This window comes from Triticum dicoccoides, chromosome 7A (assembly GCF_002162155.2).
Source record: "Triticum dicoccoides isolate Atlit2015 ecotype Zavitan chromosome 7A, WEW_v2.0, whole genome shotgun sequence".
Classification (NCBI taxonomy): Eukaryota; Viridiplantae; Streptophyta; class Magnoliopsida; order Poales; family Poaceae; genus Triticum; species Triticum dicoccoides.
In genome coordinates this window covers 662,552,698-662,570,293 of record NC_041392.1, presented here as the reverse complement: position 1 = coordinate 662,570,293, position 17,596 = coordinate 662,552,698, and the positions used below count along the sequence as shown (strand labels likewise).

Sequence of the window (17,596 nt, the reverse complement as noted above, 5' to 3'; positions counted from 1 at the left end):
AGTCAGAGGCCGAGAAATTTTTGAGAAGTCCTTGAACCTCCTATAAAAACCAGCATGACCAAGGAAACTTCTTATACCTTTGATGTCCTTGGGACATGGCATCTTTTCAATAGCATCAACCTTGGCTTTATCAACTTCAATACCTCTTTCAGAAACTTTATGCCCCAAGACAATACCTTCATTAACCAGAAAGTGGCACTTTTCCCAATTCAGGACAAGATTAGTTTCTTCACATCTCTGCAAAACTCGATCAAGGTTGCTCAAGCAATCATCAAAAGAAGATCCATAGACGGAAAAGTCATCCATGAAAACCTCACAAATCTTTTCACAAAAGTCAGAGAATATAGCCATCATGCATCTTTGAAAGGCAGCAGGTGCATTACATAAACCAAAAGGCATACGTCTATAAGCAAAAGTACCAAAAGGGCTTGTAAAAGTAGTCTTTGATTGATCTTTGGCTGACACAGGTATTTGAGAGAAACCAGAATAACCATCTAGAAAGCAAAAATGTGTATGTTTGGATAATCTTTCTAGCATTTGATCGATAAAAGGTAAAGGGTAATGATATTTTTTAGCAGCCTTATTTAATTTGCGGAAATCAATTGCCATCCTATAACCAGTAATAATTCTTTGAGGAATCAATTCATCTTTATCATTAGGAACAACAGTAATACCTCCCTTCTTAGGGACACAATGGTCAGCGCTTACCCATTGACTATCAGCAACGGGGTAAATTATACCTGCCTCAAGGAGCTTTAGTATCTCCTTTCTTACCACTTCTTTCATTTTAGGATTCAACCGGCGTTGATGATCACGAACTGGTTTAGCATCTTCTTCCAAATTAATTTTATGTTGACATAGAGTGGGACTAATGCCCTTAAGATCATCAAGAGTATACCCAATAGCAGCACGGTGCTTCTTCAGAATTTTTAATAATCTCTCTTCTTCATGTTCTAAAAGGTTAGCACTAATAATAACAAGATATATATTTTTCTCATCAAGATAAACATATTTAAGAGTATCCGGCAACGGTTTAAGCTCAAACATGGGATCACCCTTGGGTGGAGGAGGATCTCCTAGGATTTTCAATAGGTAAATTATGTTTTAGAATAGGTTCATGTTTAAAGAATAATTCATCTAATTCCCTTCTTTTATTCATAAACATATCATTTTCATGGTCTAGCAAATATTGTTCTAAAGGATCACTAGGAGGTACGGCAATAGAAGCAAGACCAATAATTTCATCCTTACTAGGTAATTCTTCTTCACGGTGTTGTTTACTAAATTTAGAAAAATTAAATTCATGAGTCATATCATCTAAACCAACAGTAACAACATCCCTTTTGCAATCTATGGTAGCATTAATAGTATTTAAGAAGGGTCTACCAAATATAATGGGACACAAACTATCTTGTGGGGAACCAAGAACAACAAAATCAGCAGGATATTTAGTTTTCCCACACGAGACTTCAACATCTCTAACAATTCTAATTGGTGAAATAGTATATCTATTAGCAAGTTTAATTGTGACATCGATATCTTCTAACTCAATAGGTGCAATGTCATGCATAATTTCGTTGTATAAGTCAATAGGTATTGCACTGGCACTAGCACCCATATCACATAAGCCATGATAACAATGATCTCCTATTTAAACAGAAATAACAGGCATGCCTACCACAGGTCTAGGTTTATCTGTATCACGAGGTTTAGCAATTCTAGTAGTTTCATTACAGAAATAAATAGCATGCCCATCTATATTATCAGACAAGAGATCTTTAACAATAGCAATATTAGGTTCAACTTTAACTTGCTCAGGAGGTGTATATGTTTTAATATTGCTTTTACGAACCACAGTTGAAGCTTTAGCATGATCCTTTATCCTAACAGGGAAAGGTGGTTTCTCAACATAAGAAGTAGGAATAATAGGATCATTATAAGTAATAGTCTTTTCTTCAACTTTAATAGGTGCAGCTACTTTTACTTCTATGGGAGGATGATATTTAAACCACTTCTCCTTGGGGAGATCAACATAAGCAGCAAAAGATTCACAGAAAGAAGCTACTATCTCAGAGTCAAGTCCATATTTAGTGCTAAATTTATGGAAAATATCGGTATCCATAAAAGATTTAACACAATCAAAACTAGGTGTCATACCTGACTCCTTACCATTGTCGAGGTCCCAATCTTCGGAGTTGCGTTTAATTATTTACAATAAATCTCATTTGAATTCAATAGTCTTCATCATAAAAGAGCCAGCACAAGAAGTATCAAGCATGGTGCGATTGTTATCAGAAAGCCGAGCATAAAATTTTTGAATAATCATTTCTCTTGAGAGCTCATGATTGGGGCATGAATATAACATTGATTTAAGCCTCCCCCCAAGCTTGAGCGATGCTTTCTCCTTCGCGAGGCCAAAAATTATATATATAATTGTGATCACAAGAACAAGATGCATAGGATAAAACTTTTGATGGAATTCCAATTTCAATCATTTGTAATTCCAAGACTCCATATCATCACATATCCTATACCATGTCGATGCATCTCCCCTCAAAGATAAAGGGAAGACCTTCTTCTTAACAACATCTCCGGGTACACCTGCAAGCTTAAATAATCCACAAACTTCATCCACATATATTAGATGCTCATCAGGATGTTTTGTTCCATCTCCTAAAAAAGGATTAGCTAGCAGTTTTTCTACCATACCCAAAGGAATTTCAAAGCAAACATTTTCATTTTCAGCAGGTTCAGTAGGTTGAGGAGCAACTCTTTGCTCTACTGGTCGGGGTGAAGATACCCCGAACAAGCCCCTCAGAGGATTACTTTCCATAGTAACAAGTGACAGTAAATTTCAGCACACTATATAAATTTTTCCTTACCAAATTCCACCTACCAAAGGCGCTTCACTCCCCGGCAACGGCGCCAGAAAAGAGTCTTGATGACCCACAAGTATAGGGGATCTATCATAGTCCTTTCGATAAGTAAGAGTGTCGAACCCAACGAGGAGCAGAAGGAAATGATAAGCGGTTTCCAGCAAGGTATTCTCTGCAAGTACTGAAATAAGTGGTAACAGATAGTTTTGTGATAAGATAATTGTAACGAGCAACAAGTAACAAAAGTAAATAAGGTGCAGCAAGGTGGCCCAATCCTTTTTGTAGCAAAGGACAAGCCTGTACAAACTCTTATATGATGTAAAGCTCTCCCGAGGACACATGGGAATATCGTCAAGCTAGTTTTCATCACGCTCATATGATTCGCGTTTGGTACTTTGATAATTTGGTATGTGGATGGACTGGTGATTGGGTTCTGCCCTTACTTGGACAAGCATCCCACTTATGATTAACCTCTATTGCAAGCATCCGCAAATACAACAAAAGTATTAATGTAAACCTAATCATAGCATGGAACATATGGATCCAAATCAGCCCCTTACGAAGCAACGCAAAAACTAGGGTTTAAGCTTCTGTCACTCTAGCAACCCATCATCTACTTATTACTTCCAATGCCTTCCTCTAGGCCCAAACAATGGTGAAGTGTCATGTAGTCGACGTTCACATAACACCACTAGAGGGGAGACAACATACATCTCATCAAAATATCGAACGAATACCAAATTCACATGACTACTAATAGCAAGACTTCTCCCATGTCCTCAGGAACAAAAGTAACTACTCACAAAGCATAAACATGTTTATAATCAGAGGGGTATTAATGTGCATATAGGATCTGAACATACGATCTTCCACCAATTAAACCAACTAGCATCAACTACAAGGAGTAATTAACACTACTAGCAACCTACTAGCACCAATCCCGGACTTGGAGACAAGAATTGGATACAAGAGATGAACTAGGGTTTTTGAGATGAGATGGTGCTGATGAAGATGTTGATGGAGATTGCCCTCTCCCGATGAGAGGAGCGTTGGTGATGACGATGGCGATGATTTCCCTCTCTGAGAGGGAAGTTTCCCCGGCAGAACAGCCCCGCTAGAACCCTAGATTGGTTCCGCCAAGGTTCCGCCTCGTGGCGGCGGAGTTTCATCCGAGAAGATGGCTTATGATTTTTTTCCCATCGAAAGAGTCCATATAGCAGAAGATGGTCACCAGGGGGCCCACGAGGTAGGGGGGCGCGCCCCCCACCCTCGTGGGCAGGATGTGGCCCCCTGGTGAAGTTCTTGTGCTCAATGTTTTTTATATATTTGGAAAACATCATCCATGAAATTTCAGAACTTTTGGAGCTGTGTAGAATAGGTCTCTAATATTTGCTCCTTTTCCAGCCAGAATCCCAGCTGCCGGCATTATCCCTCTTTATGTAAACCTTGTAAAATAAGAGAGAATATGCATAAGTATTGTGACATAATGTGTAATAACAACCCATAATGCAATAAATATTTATATAAAAGTATGATGCAAAATGGACGTATCACTCCTAAAGCCGGATTGACAATGCCTTTGTTACTCTCCAGACCTGCAACAGCAGCCGTGCTATCTGCCAAGACAGGATTCAGGTTCTTATGAGCTGTCAGAGCAGCCTGCTCCTCCTCTCTTGCCTCCCCAGTTTTCAGGGAGCTTGTTACATCTTCCTCATCAGCGGTCGAGTCAAAACCAGCGTCTTGAGATGAGCGTTTGCGTGGTGGAGAACGCTGACGGGTAGCTTGGGCGTTCCGGCCTGCCCTTCCTCTACCCCTTCCGCCCGAACGACCTCCACGCGGAACCCAACCGCTTTGATGCTCTGGTGCAATCTCCCTTCCTTGTGCTAGCATCCAACTGCCCCACTGCTTATGTTTCTCCTCCCAAACACCATCGCCACACTCCTCGTGATTATGGCCCATTAATCCACAAACCTTACAGAAGTAGGGGATCTTCTCATACTTCACCGGAAGGCGGAGTCTTCCCTCTCCCACAACATTCAGCGGTGTGACTCGTGTCAGGGGCTTGTTCACAAGAACCCTAGCTCGAACCCTGACGTAATCACCTTCATAATACAGCCTAGGGGCAAGCTGAATTTCTTTCACCCGCCCGATGCGATGGGCTAATTGATCTACGACCTCTACCTTGCGGTAGAGTTCAGGTATATTATGGATCTGAGCCCACACATATAATCCGTCACACTCAAAAGATGTTGGTTCCTTCTTTCCATCATAATCTTCGATCAACATCCCCACCCCCCTGAAAAGCCATGGGCCTCCATGCACAACTTTCTTCCAATCACCAAGACAGAACATCTGGAAAATAAACAGTTTTTCTCCTGCCTCCCTGTACTTTGGGACTTGTGCGAGCGACCAGATTGACTTCATGCACTCAAACATCGACGATGAACTGAAAGGGCGAGTCGTGTTCACCTTCCCAATCGCCAACCATCTCGCGTCCGCTTCAAACTTCCTCACATCTTCTTCCCCCACCACCACATCATCGAGCTCGTCATCCTGAAGATCCAGATGCTGCAACAGCTCCTCCAGATTCTTCCCGGTCCATCCCGCCGACGATGATTCTGCGCGGCTCGCCATCTAGGGTTACTTCGGTGGAAACGATGCAGATGCGCCAGAGAGCCCAATTCGACCCCCCTGCCGATCAGGAGGATGATCCGTGCAAGGGTTCGGCCGGCGGTAGGTATAACGATAAGATCTCTCGACGGCGATGGGATCGCCGTCAGAGCCTAAAAACCCTAAACGAGAGGGTAGGTTTAGTTCCCTGGATATTAGTGATTTCGCTTAGACGCCAGAAAACTGACTTGGCACACACTGCAATGCCTAGGTGGGCCGGCCCACCAAAGCACAACGCAGTGAACAGTCTCGCAAAAATTACCGCTGAGTTGGCGCACACAACAATGCCTAGATGGGCCAGCCCACGAAAGCACAACACAGTGAACAGTCTCACGAAAATTACCAAGGATTCAAACTCGTGGGGATGGGGTCTTATCCCAGCTTAGCTAACCAGTAGAACCGTTGGACACATGCAATTAATAATGGCGCGAACTGAAGACAGGCATGGTCGCATTATTTAATGCACAATACCGTCTATCATAGTATCACTTAGATTTTTGAATTATTTGAAAAAGATCGTGAATTTGAAAAAGTTTATAAAAAGTTCATCGTTTTTATAAAAGTTCTGAAACTTAAAAAAGTTTAATCGATTTTGAAAAAAGGTCAACGCTTATGAAAAAAAGTTCATCAATTCTAAAAAGAGTTCATCAATTTTGGGAAAAGTTCATCAAATTGAAAAACATTCATCGAGTTTGAATTTTTTTATCACATTTGAAAAAGGTTCATCGAATTTGAAGAAAAGTTCATCAAATTTGAAAAAAGTTCATCAAAATTTTATAAAAGTTCATCGAATTTAAAAAAATATTCATCAAATTTTAACAAGTTCAATTAATTTTAAGAAAAGTTCATTAATCTTGAAAAAATATCATCAAGAGAAAAAGATGTCGATTTTGAAGAAGTATTCATGAATTTAAGAACAGTTGATTGAACCACGAACAAGAAGAAAGAAAAAAAAGCAAAAGGGAAAAATAAAAAGAATAAAGAAAACTAGAAAGAAGAAAAGGATGCAAATATCTATTTATGAGCCCAGGCTCATCTTCACCCGGTTAAAAAATCACAAAAAATAAAACTAAAAATCAAAGAAATCCATTTTTCTTGCATGGTAGATAATTTGGTGTGTGATATGCGCTCCAAATTTCAGATTATAAGGACATATGAGTAGCTCTCAGCAAAAAAGATAAATCAGGTCAAAACAGTACATGAACGGTAAGCTTTTTTATAGACCCCAAATTTGTCTTTTGTACTGAGATCTACTCAAATGTCCAAATGAGCAGAAATTTGGAGCGTACCTCACGCACCAAATTATCTACCACAATTTCTTTTTGGATTTTTTTTTTACTTTTTTTTTTACTTTTTCTTCATTGCGGGTGTAGATGAGCCTGGGCACCAAATCGCTACTGCTGAAGGATGTTAGTATTCAAATGAGGATTGGTGGCGAGATGAGTAGCACATCCTACTTGAAAGCCGGAGGTCTCAGGTTCGATTTGCAACACTGCAGTTTTTTAGTGCATTTAAAAAGAAGATGAAAAGAAAATCCTAGATGGGCCAGCCCAGCGCGGAGGCGCTTCAGGCACCCGTTAGCAAAATCGACTGTAGTTACACTGTGGGTAATTTGGACGGCATGAGGGAAAGCTCCAGAACCCACATGCCACACATTCATTTATGGTAAGATTCATTGTTGAACTTGATTCTCTAAAAGGGCCAGAGAGAACGCAGGGGAGAGCTGCGAGCGGGAATCACAGAATCGCACAGCAACGCCAACAGTGGAGGCCTCCGGGACCCGGCATAGCGAAGATTCATGTTGACGGAGGTTTAATAAGAAGTGGAGATAGGGGAGCTGCAGCAACAGTGTGTAGAGACCATAACGGCATATGTTCCCGGGCTCTTCTGCCATGGTCTTCTCCAGCATAGTGGACCCAGCTAGACTCGAAGCCCTTGCGTGCCGGGAAGCTCTATCTCTCGCGCTTGGTCTGGCGGTGGGTAAGATCATTATCGGAAGCGACTGCAAGACGGTGATTTCAGATATTAGAATGGGCACTGAAGTCAGGCACTCAAGAAGAATCAAAGAGATTGTAGCCCGGTCAGGAGATTTCACTAGCTGCGATTTCTTTTTGAAGGTCGTTCGTCGAATTGGGATGCTCATAATTTAGCTAAACTTTCTTCTAGTTTAGATTCTGGTCGCCATTTGTGGTTGGGCTTCCTCATGATCCCCTTATCATTTCTATAAACCTTGAGACTCATCAATAAAGTGCGGTTTACCACCTAAAAAAAATGCAAAATCAACTGTAATGGGCGCCTGAAGCCCCAAATAGGAAACGCCTCCCTTTTTTTTTCCTAAATATAATTATTTTTAGATATTTCAGTAGAGACTACATATAGATATATATAGACATATTTTAGAGTGTAGATTCACTCATTTTACTCCATATGTAGTCCATATCAGAATTTGTAAAAAGACTTATATTTAGGAACGGAGGTAGATTATATGAAAGGCAAGTAGTAAATGCCTAATCAAAAGAACCCCATAAATGTCAATTCAAATGGTATCATATCCACCTTATCAAATATTTGATTATCATTTAATGGTTTCCAAAATGACAAAATGAAGTTACTAGATTATAATTTATCATATTCAAGCCTAACAATATAAATACACATGTCTACCAACTCTTGTCTTCTACATCTCAAGTTACCAATCCAGTATTCACCATGGCACAAAAGGTGGCAGTAGTAGGTGTGTATATGCTCCTATTAGCGGTCCTCTTCTTTTATGGTAAGTAACGAACATAGTACCAAAGCATTACTACAATTTTCTTGTTGTCAACACTACTACAGACTACCTGGTCCTTGTGATGGTATAACATGTATGAACTTTTGCATACCACTGAAGTATCAAAATGGTGTGGTTTTACTGGAATACGTCCTGGTGATGTAGTTTGCTATTGCTATAATTGCGGGGAAGAGATTTCTGTTGATCAACTGGAGTTGCCTCTATTAGGGGACCCAAGTAGAGAATAAACATGCCACATATGATGGACGCATCGCCACTAAAAGGTTAGTGCTCTTAGTGAGGTCGTCATTTTTAGTATCAAAATAAATTGCCGACGATTGACAAATAGGTTGGCAAGAACTATACCAATATTACGATTATTCTAGTAGTTGGTGGATCTACATGGGCAACCCTGATTCACCGGCAGCAAGGTCCAATCCCCCCTACTATACCATAGGCTTGAGTCTATCCATATGCATCACGTAAGAGCATCTACATCCGCGGACAGTGACTGGACAATCCCCAAATTACCGCCTTCACAGCCGTGTATCTCAAATCTGGTACCCTATAACTCTTTGTGATCAGAGTAATGGTGGACTTTACACGGTTGAAGCAAGTTATATACAACTTTGTTGAAATTAATAAACTGTAGAGAATTAATAATAGAACTAATGGGACGTAACAGTGCAATGGGCTGGTCACCCGGTGCACTGAGCAAATAATAACTATAACAGATCTACTGGGCTGAGGCTCATCTATAGGAGCGAGCGGAAGCTGCAAAACAGTGCTCGCAACAATAGGTTGCTCGGATCTGTACGGGCCATGCCAACAAAGAAGCCGAAATCAATAATTGATGAGTACTCATTTCAAAGATCACTCTCACCTTCCCAGGTTGCGACAGGTGGCGCACTGCATGTGCGTCACTTGTCGCAACCTGAGAGTTTTTCCTTTTTTTTCTTAGATCCGTTTATTCAAATTATTTTATCTCTTGAACCGTGCGTCCAAATCTCGAACCGTTTTCATTGTTGTATTTAATAAATTGATTTATTATTTAACTGTTTGTGACATCTTCACATTTAATCTTCCGGGCATAAAACAAACTATGTTTGATGTGTAATTTTAAACATAGTCTCTCTATACTATAATGAGGCCATACAAAATATTTTTAAGTCATTCAGAGCTCACTTGATATCTATTTGAAAAATATCCCCATTTATTGCATAAATGAGGTTTGCACTATGAGTGATGCCTAGTCTTGTGCTAAAATTGTGAAAGAATTTGTGCAGCTCCCTAATATCACAAGAAGAGTGTATCCAAGGTCTGGGGGTGAGTCTCGGACTAGAACATCAGAAGGCAGAGGGGGTTTACTTATTTATCATTTAACAAAATGGTAAAATAAAATGTCCTAATTAATTATTTAATTATGCAATGAAGATGATATAATAATGACGATAATGCATATGATGCGCAGCAATATAATAGACAAATATATATATATAAGTTATTACTGCAGACTGTTGCACCTACACACGGCCCAGACATATGGTTACTAGTGACCTCAACAAATTTCACTTTGATGCTGACTTCCACGGTGTGTAAAGTTACTACCTCCAATCTGGTTTACTAGGTCCCCTGTTATTTTGTGCTAAAGTTTGACCAGAAATTTAACTAATAAAATGTAAACTATATGTCACAAAAATTATACAATGAGAAAGTTGTTTCAAATACAAACCGGACAATATACTTTTTCTGTCATATAATTTATATTTTGTTAGTTTTATATACAAGCGACTCAAAATACGAGGGGGGGGGGGGTCTAATTAACCCGGACGAAAGCTAAGGGTGGCTTATAGCTCTTTGTGTTATGGCCCACCTTACTTTCACATTGGAGTTGCACGTGTGGTGTGCTTCTACCAGATATGTGGCTCCCAGCATATACTCCCTCCGTCTAGAATTACTTGTCACCCAAATGGATTTATCCATGGATACATCCATTTGAATGACAAGTAATTCCAGACGAAGGGAGTAGAAAATACAACCTGGTACATCCTTACAATATCTATAATGTAGATTTGGTGCACTCGCGGAGTTTGCGGGTGGACTATTTTGGTCTCTTTGATGCGATACTTTGTTTAATAATTCCATGAAGTTAGATTCTTCACTAGACAAAATGATCAATTTAATTCTGTAAAGTTTATTTTCTTAAATCCCCTTGGAAAGATCTGTATATATATATATAGCTTTCGCGTCTTGCCGATGCAAAAGGATAAACGCGCCAAATGTTACATGTAGTGAGTTTAATCAATTGTTTCAGTTTATCAGGAGATGAGATTAGTGAGGGGAGAGTACTTACCTCCATAGATTGCAACCGACTGGCATGATTAGTATTTTTGTTCCTTTAAAAAACTGAAACTATTTTTGCTCCTTTAATTAAGAACAAGGGATTTCATCTCTGTTTGTTTTTGACACCCAAGCTGATCATGGGGCGAAACGCTTCTTATAGCATCATTAGCAAGACCCGACAATATGACTCACTCGATACAAAAAGAAGGCATCTTCTGCTCCCACAGAAAGAAACACCAGCCCTATGTCTTTGATTTCCCCCTTTTCTTTTGCCAATTAAGCGTTCCAGTTAAGCTCGTCGGCCGACAGTGGCAGCGACGACATGAGCTGCTGCATCTCGAGGCCGAACTCATCGTCCGTGGTGACGACGGAGGACGGCCCTGGCGACCCAACGCCGGTGCCGAACCACTCCCCGGATATCGACCCATGGGCCACGCCGAACATACCGGAGGTCTCGTTCTCCGCTGCGCTCGTCGCCCTCCTCATTGGCGGCTTCACATCATCTGCATCAGGTAAATGAATTTCCCAATACATGAAACAAAATGTGAGTCACCGATCGGATCAGTCAGAGTTCCTAGTTTGGTTCAAAAATCGAAACATGTTACCCCTGTTTTTATTTAATTTGCATATTATTTTGTTTGGAGTCAAACTTTACAAAAATTGATCAAAGTTATAAGAAATGATATGAACATTTACAATAACAAGGAGTATATTATAATGTGGAAATATATTCAATGGTGATGCTATTGATTTGGTATCGTGTACTCCCTCCGTTCCGAATTACTCGTCGCAGGTATGGATGTATCTAGATGTATAAACATGTTCAAAGCTACAAAGTTTATCTTGAGACCAAAAAAGTTATACCGAGTAAATAAAAATGAAAGGAGGAACTTAATTTCGCTGACTAATAAACATTGTCTGTGTAATAATTTGGTTGAGGAAATAATTTATGCTACTGTCTTTGAAGTTAATTGCACGGAACTATCACAACTGGAATCTGTATCACTTTTGTAATCTTTTTTGCAAATCAGCACCGATTATGTTCTGGATGTCACACATTGACCTGTGGGGCCATTGGTCAGGCTGACATGGGAAAAATATCCACATGGACATGGTTGACTCATCTCTCTCTCTCTCTCTCCCATCTTCGTCTCTCCCTCTACTCTGGTCCTATATGCCCCTGCCCGAGCGAGGGCATGGCGCGGAGAGGATATAGATTCGCCTCCAGCATCTATCCGAACCCGCTGCTCCAGCAGAAGGCCGAGACGAGCATGTGAGGTCCGGTGACTCCATCAGGCCGAGAACGGCCTCGTCCAATGCCCAGACGCACACGGTGAGGGACTGCACTTGCTCCCCTGTGCGGAGCGCGCCCACGTCACGCCCGCACCACCAGCACTGTCTGTCTATGTTATCAGCGGCAGCGGGCCGTGCGCCGGCAGCCCTCCGCCGTCGGGTAGGACACAGCGACGCCGTCCGGGCTGCGCGAAAATGCTCTACTTCCGGACTGCGTTGCATCAGTGGCGCGGTCCTTCCGGCGTGGACTCGCGCGCGGCCGCTCTTGGCACCATGCAGGCCGACATTGAGGAGACGGTGACCGCCAGCCGGAGCAGAGCATGGATGGCACCGCGGTGTCGGGGATAGTGAACACGGGGCCTAAGGTAAGACAGAGGAGTCAAACATTACAACGTGGCTATTTCGCGACGTCGGCGCTGTCATATGGGCCCCACCGGTCAGGAAGACTGTCAAGCGTTCATCAGTGCCAATTGCAATGCTCTGTCCCAAACCCGGCACTGATTTGCAAAAAAATAAAATGAAGAAGAAAAAAGTCCATTTTACTACCCTGAATAAAATGGGTGGTGCATTTTACCTCCTGATCTATTTTTGCCTTTTTTTACCCCCAAACAAACCTAAACCGGACAAAACATCCTCCGGACTGGTTTTTCTCCACCCGTTGCTGATGTGGCACTAGTCAACGGTGGTCTCTCTCTCTCTCTCCGGGTACACCCGCCAGCGAGCCTCCTCCTCAGCTCCCGCCTTCTTCTTCCCCGCTTTGCTGCCGCCGCCATGAGAGCACTTCTCCAGGCTACAGCAGCCTGCTCCCCGTCCTCCTCCTCCTACTCGTCATGCTGCTGCTGCGTACCATGACCACGACGACTCTCTCTCCTTGCTCTAAATGCCATGGCCGGCGCTCCGTTCTGCAGATCGGCGTTGCTGAGAACCACCGTGGCCACCTGAGACCACCGTCAACGTCGGCCTCCAGCGTCCTCGACTTGGATCCCGCCGCCCTGCCACAGATCCATGTTCGTCGTCGCCATTAGTCACCCAGCACCTGTCCCCGTCAGGCCCCGGCTTTAGACCCGGCGAGGGCCATGATGTTGGAACCGGTCTTTCAGGTAGGAGTGCATGCACTAACGTGTGTGCTGCTGCTGCGCCAACAGCCCACGATTTGCATGCTAGCTTCTAGGAGTGGTTAGCCTCTGCATAACTGTGTTAGTTAGTCTAGCCGTGTGCGTGTGTTATCTGTGTATAAGTGTACACCCAGAAGATAATACAATTGTGAGTTCTTCCTCACTTTTCTTTTCTTCATATGCAGTCGCCGCCGTGCAAACTCCTCTGCCTCGCCGCCAGCGCCGAGGCCGACGGTGGCGTCGCTGGTGGGGTCGCTGGACGGCAGGGAGGTGCTGCAGGAGGCCCGGAGGTGGCCGGCGGCGATCTCCTTGTCGGAGCAGAAGCGATGAGGCGACCGACAGCGGAGCAGCGCTAGGAGTGAGATGTCGCCGGCGTGGAGGGCTTCAACGGTGACACAACGGCGCGGTGGTGCTCAGACGCAGCCGTGCATAAAGGAGATCGGGGGCTCAGGGCTGTTGTGACCTGGAGAGAGAGAGAAAGAAACCTGACAAGGGGGCCCCACCCGGGTTAAAACCACCGTTGACTAGTGCCACATCAGCATCGGGTGGAGAAAAAACAGTCCGGGTCGGAGGATGTTTTGTCCGGTTTAAGTTTGTTTGGGGTAAACGAAACCAAAAAATAAATCACGGGGTGAACAGAACCACCCAGTTTATGCAAGTAGTAAAATGGACTTTTTTCAATGAAGAATGGCACCAATTCATTAACCTAGCCTCAGTTTTGGTAATTAATTATGTGGATCAACTCCTGTCTTTGCGAATTCAGATTTCAGAAAGAGCAGCGAGATGGATGAATGCACTGACCGATGAGGAAGTCCCATTTCCCGCCATGGTGCGCGTCCTGGCCTCCGGGAGGGAACTGCGAGGTATCGTCGCTGTCGCTTGCGCTCGAGACGCCGCCGTACATGAGATCGGGCATGGAGCCGGCCCTGCACACGCCATGGTTGGGACGGGGGAGTTGATGGTCGTCGACGCCGAGCAGCAGCGCCTCGAGCAGGCCGTCGCCGCCGCCGCTGCAGCTCGCCGTCTCGATTTGGTTCGAAGGGAGCTCGCGCGGCCTGGCCGCCGTGGCCGGCAACGGCGGGAGCCCCGCAGCCCTCATGCCGCCGTGGTGGTGATGGTGGTGGTGGTGGAACGCCGGCTGCGGGTGCTGGTGCTGTGCGGCGTGGTGGCGCATCTGCATCCCCTGCATCTGGTTGAGGAGCGGGTGGTGCTGGTCGATCAGCGGCGAGGAGTGAGAGTGAGAGGGCGGTTTGGTGGACGACGGCGGCCTGGGAGGCAGCGCGAACGGGTCCGAGAACGGCGACGCCGCAGTATTGCCGTCCGCGTCGGCGAACGGGTTGATGTTCTGGGCGCGCATGAGGGCGATCTCCCGCTCGACGTCCGGCGGGTAGAGCGACTGCCCGGCGCGCTGCCGGCGCTTGAGGCGCGTGTTCCAGAAGTTCTTGACCTCGTTGTCCGTCCTCCCCGGCAGCTTCATCCATCACACGTACACCGCCATGCATGCATGCAACATTGTCACTTGTCAGAGATGGATCATACTCATGCGACACAAGATCCATGGAAGAAGAAGAGGTTAGGTTTTGTTGGCACGTACGTGTGTTGAGATGCGCGCCCACTTGTTGCCGATGAGGCCGTGGAGGCGGAGGATGAGGCGCTCCTCCTCGGGGGAGAAGGGGCCCTTGCGGAGGTTGGGGCGGAGGTGGTTGGCCCACCGGAGCCGGCAGCTCTTGCCGCAGCGCTGCAGCCCGGTCTCCCGGCGCACCGCGTTCCAGTTGCCCTCGCCGTGCCGCCGCACGTGGTCGAGCAGCACCCGGTCCTCCGCCTGCGTCCACGGCCCCTTCTTCAGCCCACCGCCGCCGCCGCCTTCCCCCACCCCGCTCCTCGGCACCGTCGTGTCCATCGCCGTCGCCATGTCAGCAGATCGTCTTCGTCTCCCCGCACCACTCCTCCTCCTCCTCCGTGCTCGCGCCGCGAGGTGTCGTCGGTCCTTCTGGTCTTCTCTCCTCCCCTCCCGGCCCGGACGTCCAAGAGAGAGGGGGGAGAGAGAACTGCAGGCGATGTCGGTGTCGGCGCCGGCTTACCTCCAGCGCATGGCCCGGCGGGCCGGATGAACGAGCGGTCGAGAGCTGGAACGAATTGGGTTGTTGTCGATCGTCGGCTCCTAGTAGACGGACCGATCGGTGGGAAAGGAAATGATCAGCTCAGGTTCCCGGCGAGGGGAACACGGAGAGCTGGAGCGCGCCCTGCAACCCGGCAAGGAGAGGGGGGCAGAAGGGGGCAGGCGGTGGGGATGGCGAGGGAGACGGGCGATGCATGCAGCTTCCCGCCGATCGCTCGCCGCCGCGCGTATGCGGTGTGGCGCGCGCGCCTATTTATGTGTGCCGCTCCGTCTCTCGGCGCATCCGCATGCATGCACGGCATGGCGCCCGCGCGCATGGAGGGTGCCTTGGATCTATCCAAGTTTAGGCATGCTGCCTTGTTTAGGAGATTCCAGTGGTGGACTCGTTCTCTCGGCAAGAAGAGCTGCAATGGACTACAAGCTTAACATCTTTTTCCTATTACAGAAAAACCCCTGCAAAATTGAGAACATTTCAAACATTTATATTTCTACCGCCGGAATTGCTGATTCTCAATTCTCAGGCAACTTGAGAGCCCTTCGACCGATTTATTTTTACATTCTTTTTTTTTTTGCGAGGGATTTATTTTTACATTCGCGTTCGTGCAACTGCCTTCGGCACAAGCTGGGGAGAGCTGAATCACGCCGGGTGGCCTTTTTTTAAGGGGTAAAGGTTTATCCATTTCAAAATGTTCATCAGAATACAAATAGTATCAGCAATCGAACCAGGCCAAATATGTCGCCTACAGTCAGGTCGATGAAGCTTTTGACAGCATCTTCAATTCTGCATCATTTTCATCAGAAACTAAAAACTTTGTTGGCATGACAACTTAATTTATTTTGATGGCAACTTAAATTACACGATCACAACAAGTAAAATACACCGTCTCGTTTTGTAGTGGACATGGCAAATTCTTTTTGTGAGTCTTTTTACCATGTATGATTCTTTTCTGTGGTGGGCCATGGCAATTGTTACGTGTGTTTGTTCTTTTTCTTAGATTCACTATGATTTTCTCAAGTTGGGCCTTTTCTGAGGGGAAAAGCTCTCATTCAACCGGCTAAACATTCCAATGCATCTTCCACCTTCCCTGAACAACACGTGTCCCCTATGGTCCACCCACATCTTCCTTTTAATCTTATCTCTTCGGCGACCACTCCCTCCACTCATTTTTCTCCTCTTTTTTTGCAACCGCCTAGGCCATCGGCCATCTACGCAAACCACCATGTTGTTCGCAAGCGCCGACGGACTTCCAAGTCCAACCCCCAGTCGTGAGAAATGGTGGTGAGCGACGGAACCACCACCACGACCAGAGATGGCAGTAGTCGTGATCTGTCGCGGCACCACCACACGAGCGACTGCCATTCGACGCCAATGGAAGCCCGACCTTGGCCGGCCATGGCCGCCAACACCTCAAGCTCCTCTCGCCGCCGGCACTATCTCCTTCATGCTACGGTATCTGTTTGCAAAAATAGAGTTCTGCAACATGAATTTTGTTGCGAAAAAAAAATCTAAAATATGACCCCTGTTGCAAAAGATTCTGCAATCGATCTTTAATTTTTTTGCAACAATAATTTTGTTGCAATAAAATCTCTGTTGCAAAAAAAAAGGTGTAGAATCCTGTGATCTTTTGAATTTCCGCAACAAGATCTCTGTTGCGAAAAAAATCTACAACAAGATCTTTGTTGTAAAAAATAAAAAAAATACACGCTTGGATGATTGCAACAAGCAGGCTGTTGCAGAGGGTTTTTTGCAACACCACTCTTGTTGCAAAGGGCGAGCTATTTACTTGGGTAGATCGGACGACCGTTAACGTATACATCTAGTGGTCAGAGAGGCGGCGGATCTTTTTTCATTATCCGCCGGCTGACGCGTAGTGTCGCCCAGTCACAGAGGTCAGGTCCCTTAGTTTTTGACAAAGCTAACGTCCACACGTGTGGTGGGTGCGAAATCCGTCCACACGCCCTATAACACACAGATTGCGCCATGTCATCACATGCATGCATGTGAGAATCTTTTTGGATTTTCAGTTTTTAAAATGTTTTATCTCTTAAATGAAAAATCCGATTGAAGATTCGTTTTCACCATTAAATCCCTTGCAGCGAGATCTTCGAAACTAGATCTCATATCAATATATTTCGAAGAATTTTGGGGGGGGTTAAAAGTTGCCATGTCTATTGCACATGAATTGCCATGGTGTTTACACTGAAGTTGCCATGATATGTTTCACCTATTTTCTTCTACATTTAAAAGTAATTTTTGATATTTATAAAACGGAGAATTAAGAAACTAGACTTGCCATGAACCATAAACTAAAATTGCCATGATACATGCACTTAAAATTGCCATGGTTCATACAAAAAATATTTTTCATGATCAAAGTACTGGAGTTGCCATCATCAAAATACTAAAATT

General features: G+C 44.8%; 1 protein-coding gene across 1 annotated transcript; it reads right to left on the bottom strand.

The window, feature by feature from the left end:
- Positions 1-13,555: 13,555 nt before the first annotated feature.
- LOC119330801 (transcription factor MYB97-like) lies at positions 13,556-15,387 on the bottom strand. The gene is made up of 2 exons (XM_037603928.1): positions 14,662-15,387; positions 13,556-14,538 (listed from the first exon to the last, which is right to left on the bottom strand). The coding sequence occupies exons 1-2, from the start codon at positions 14,977-14,979 to the stop codon at positions 13,834-13,836; spliced, it is 1,023 nt and encodes a 340-aa protein (XP_037459825.1). The 5' UTR covers positions 14,980-15,387; the 3' UTR covers positions 13,556-13,833.
- Positions 15,388-17,596: the final 2,209 nt, after the last annotated feature.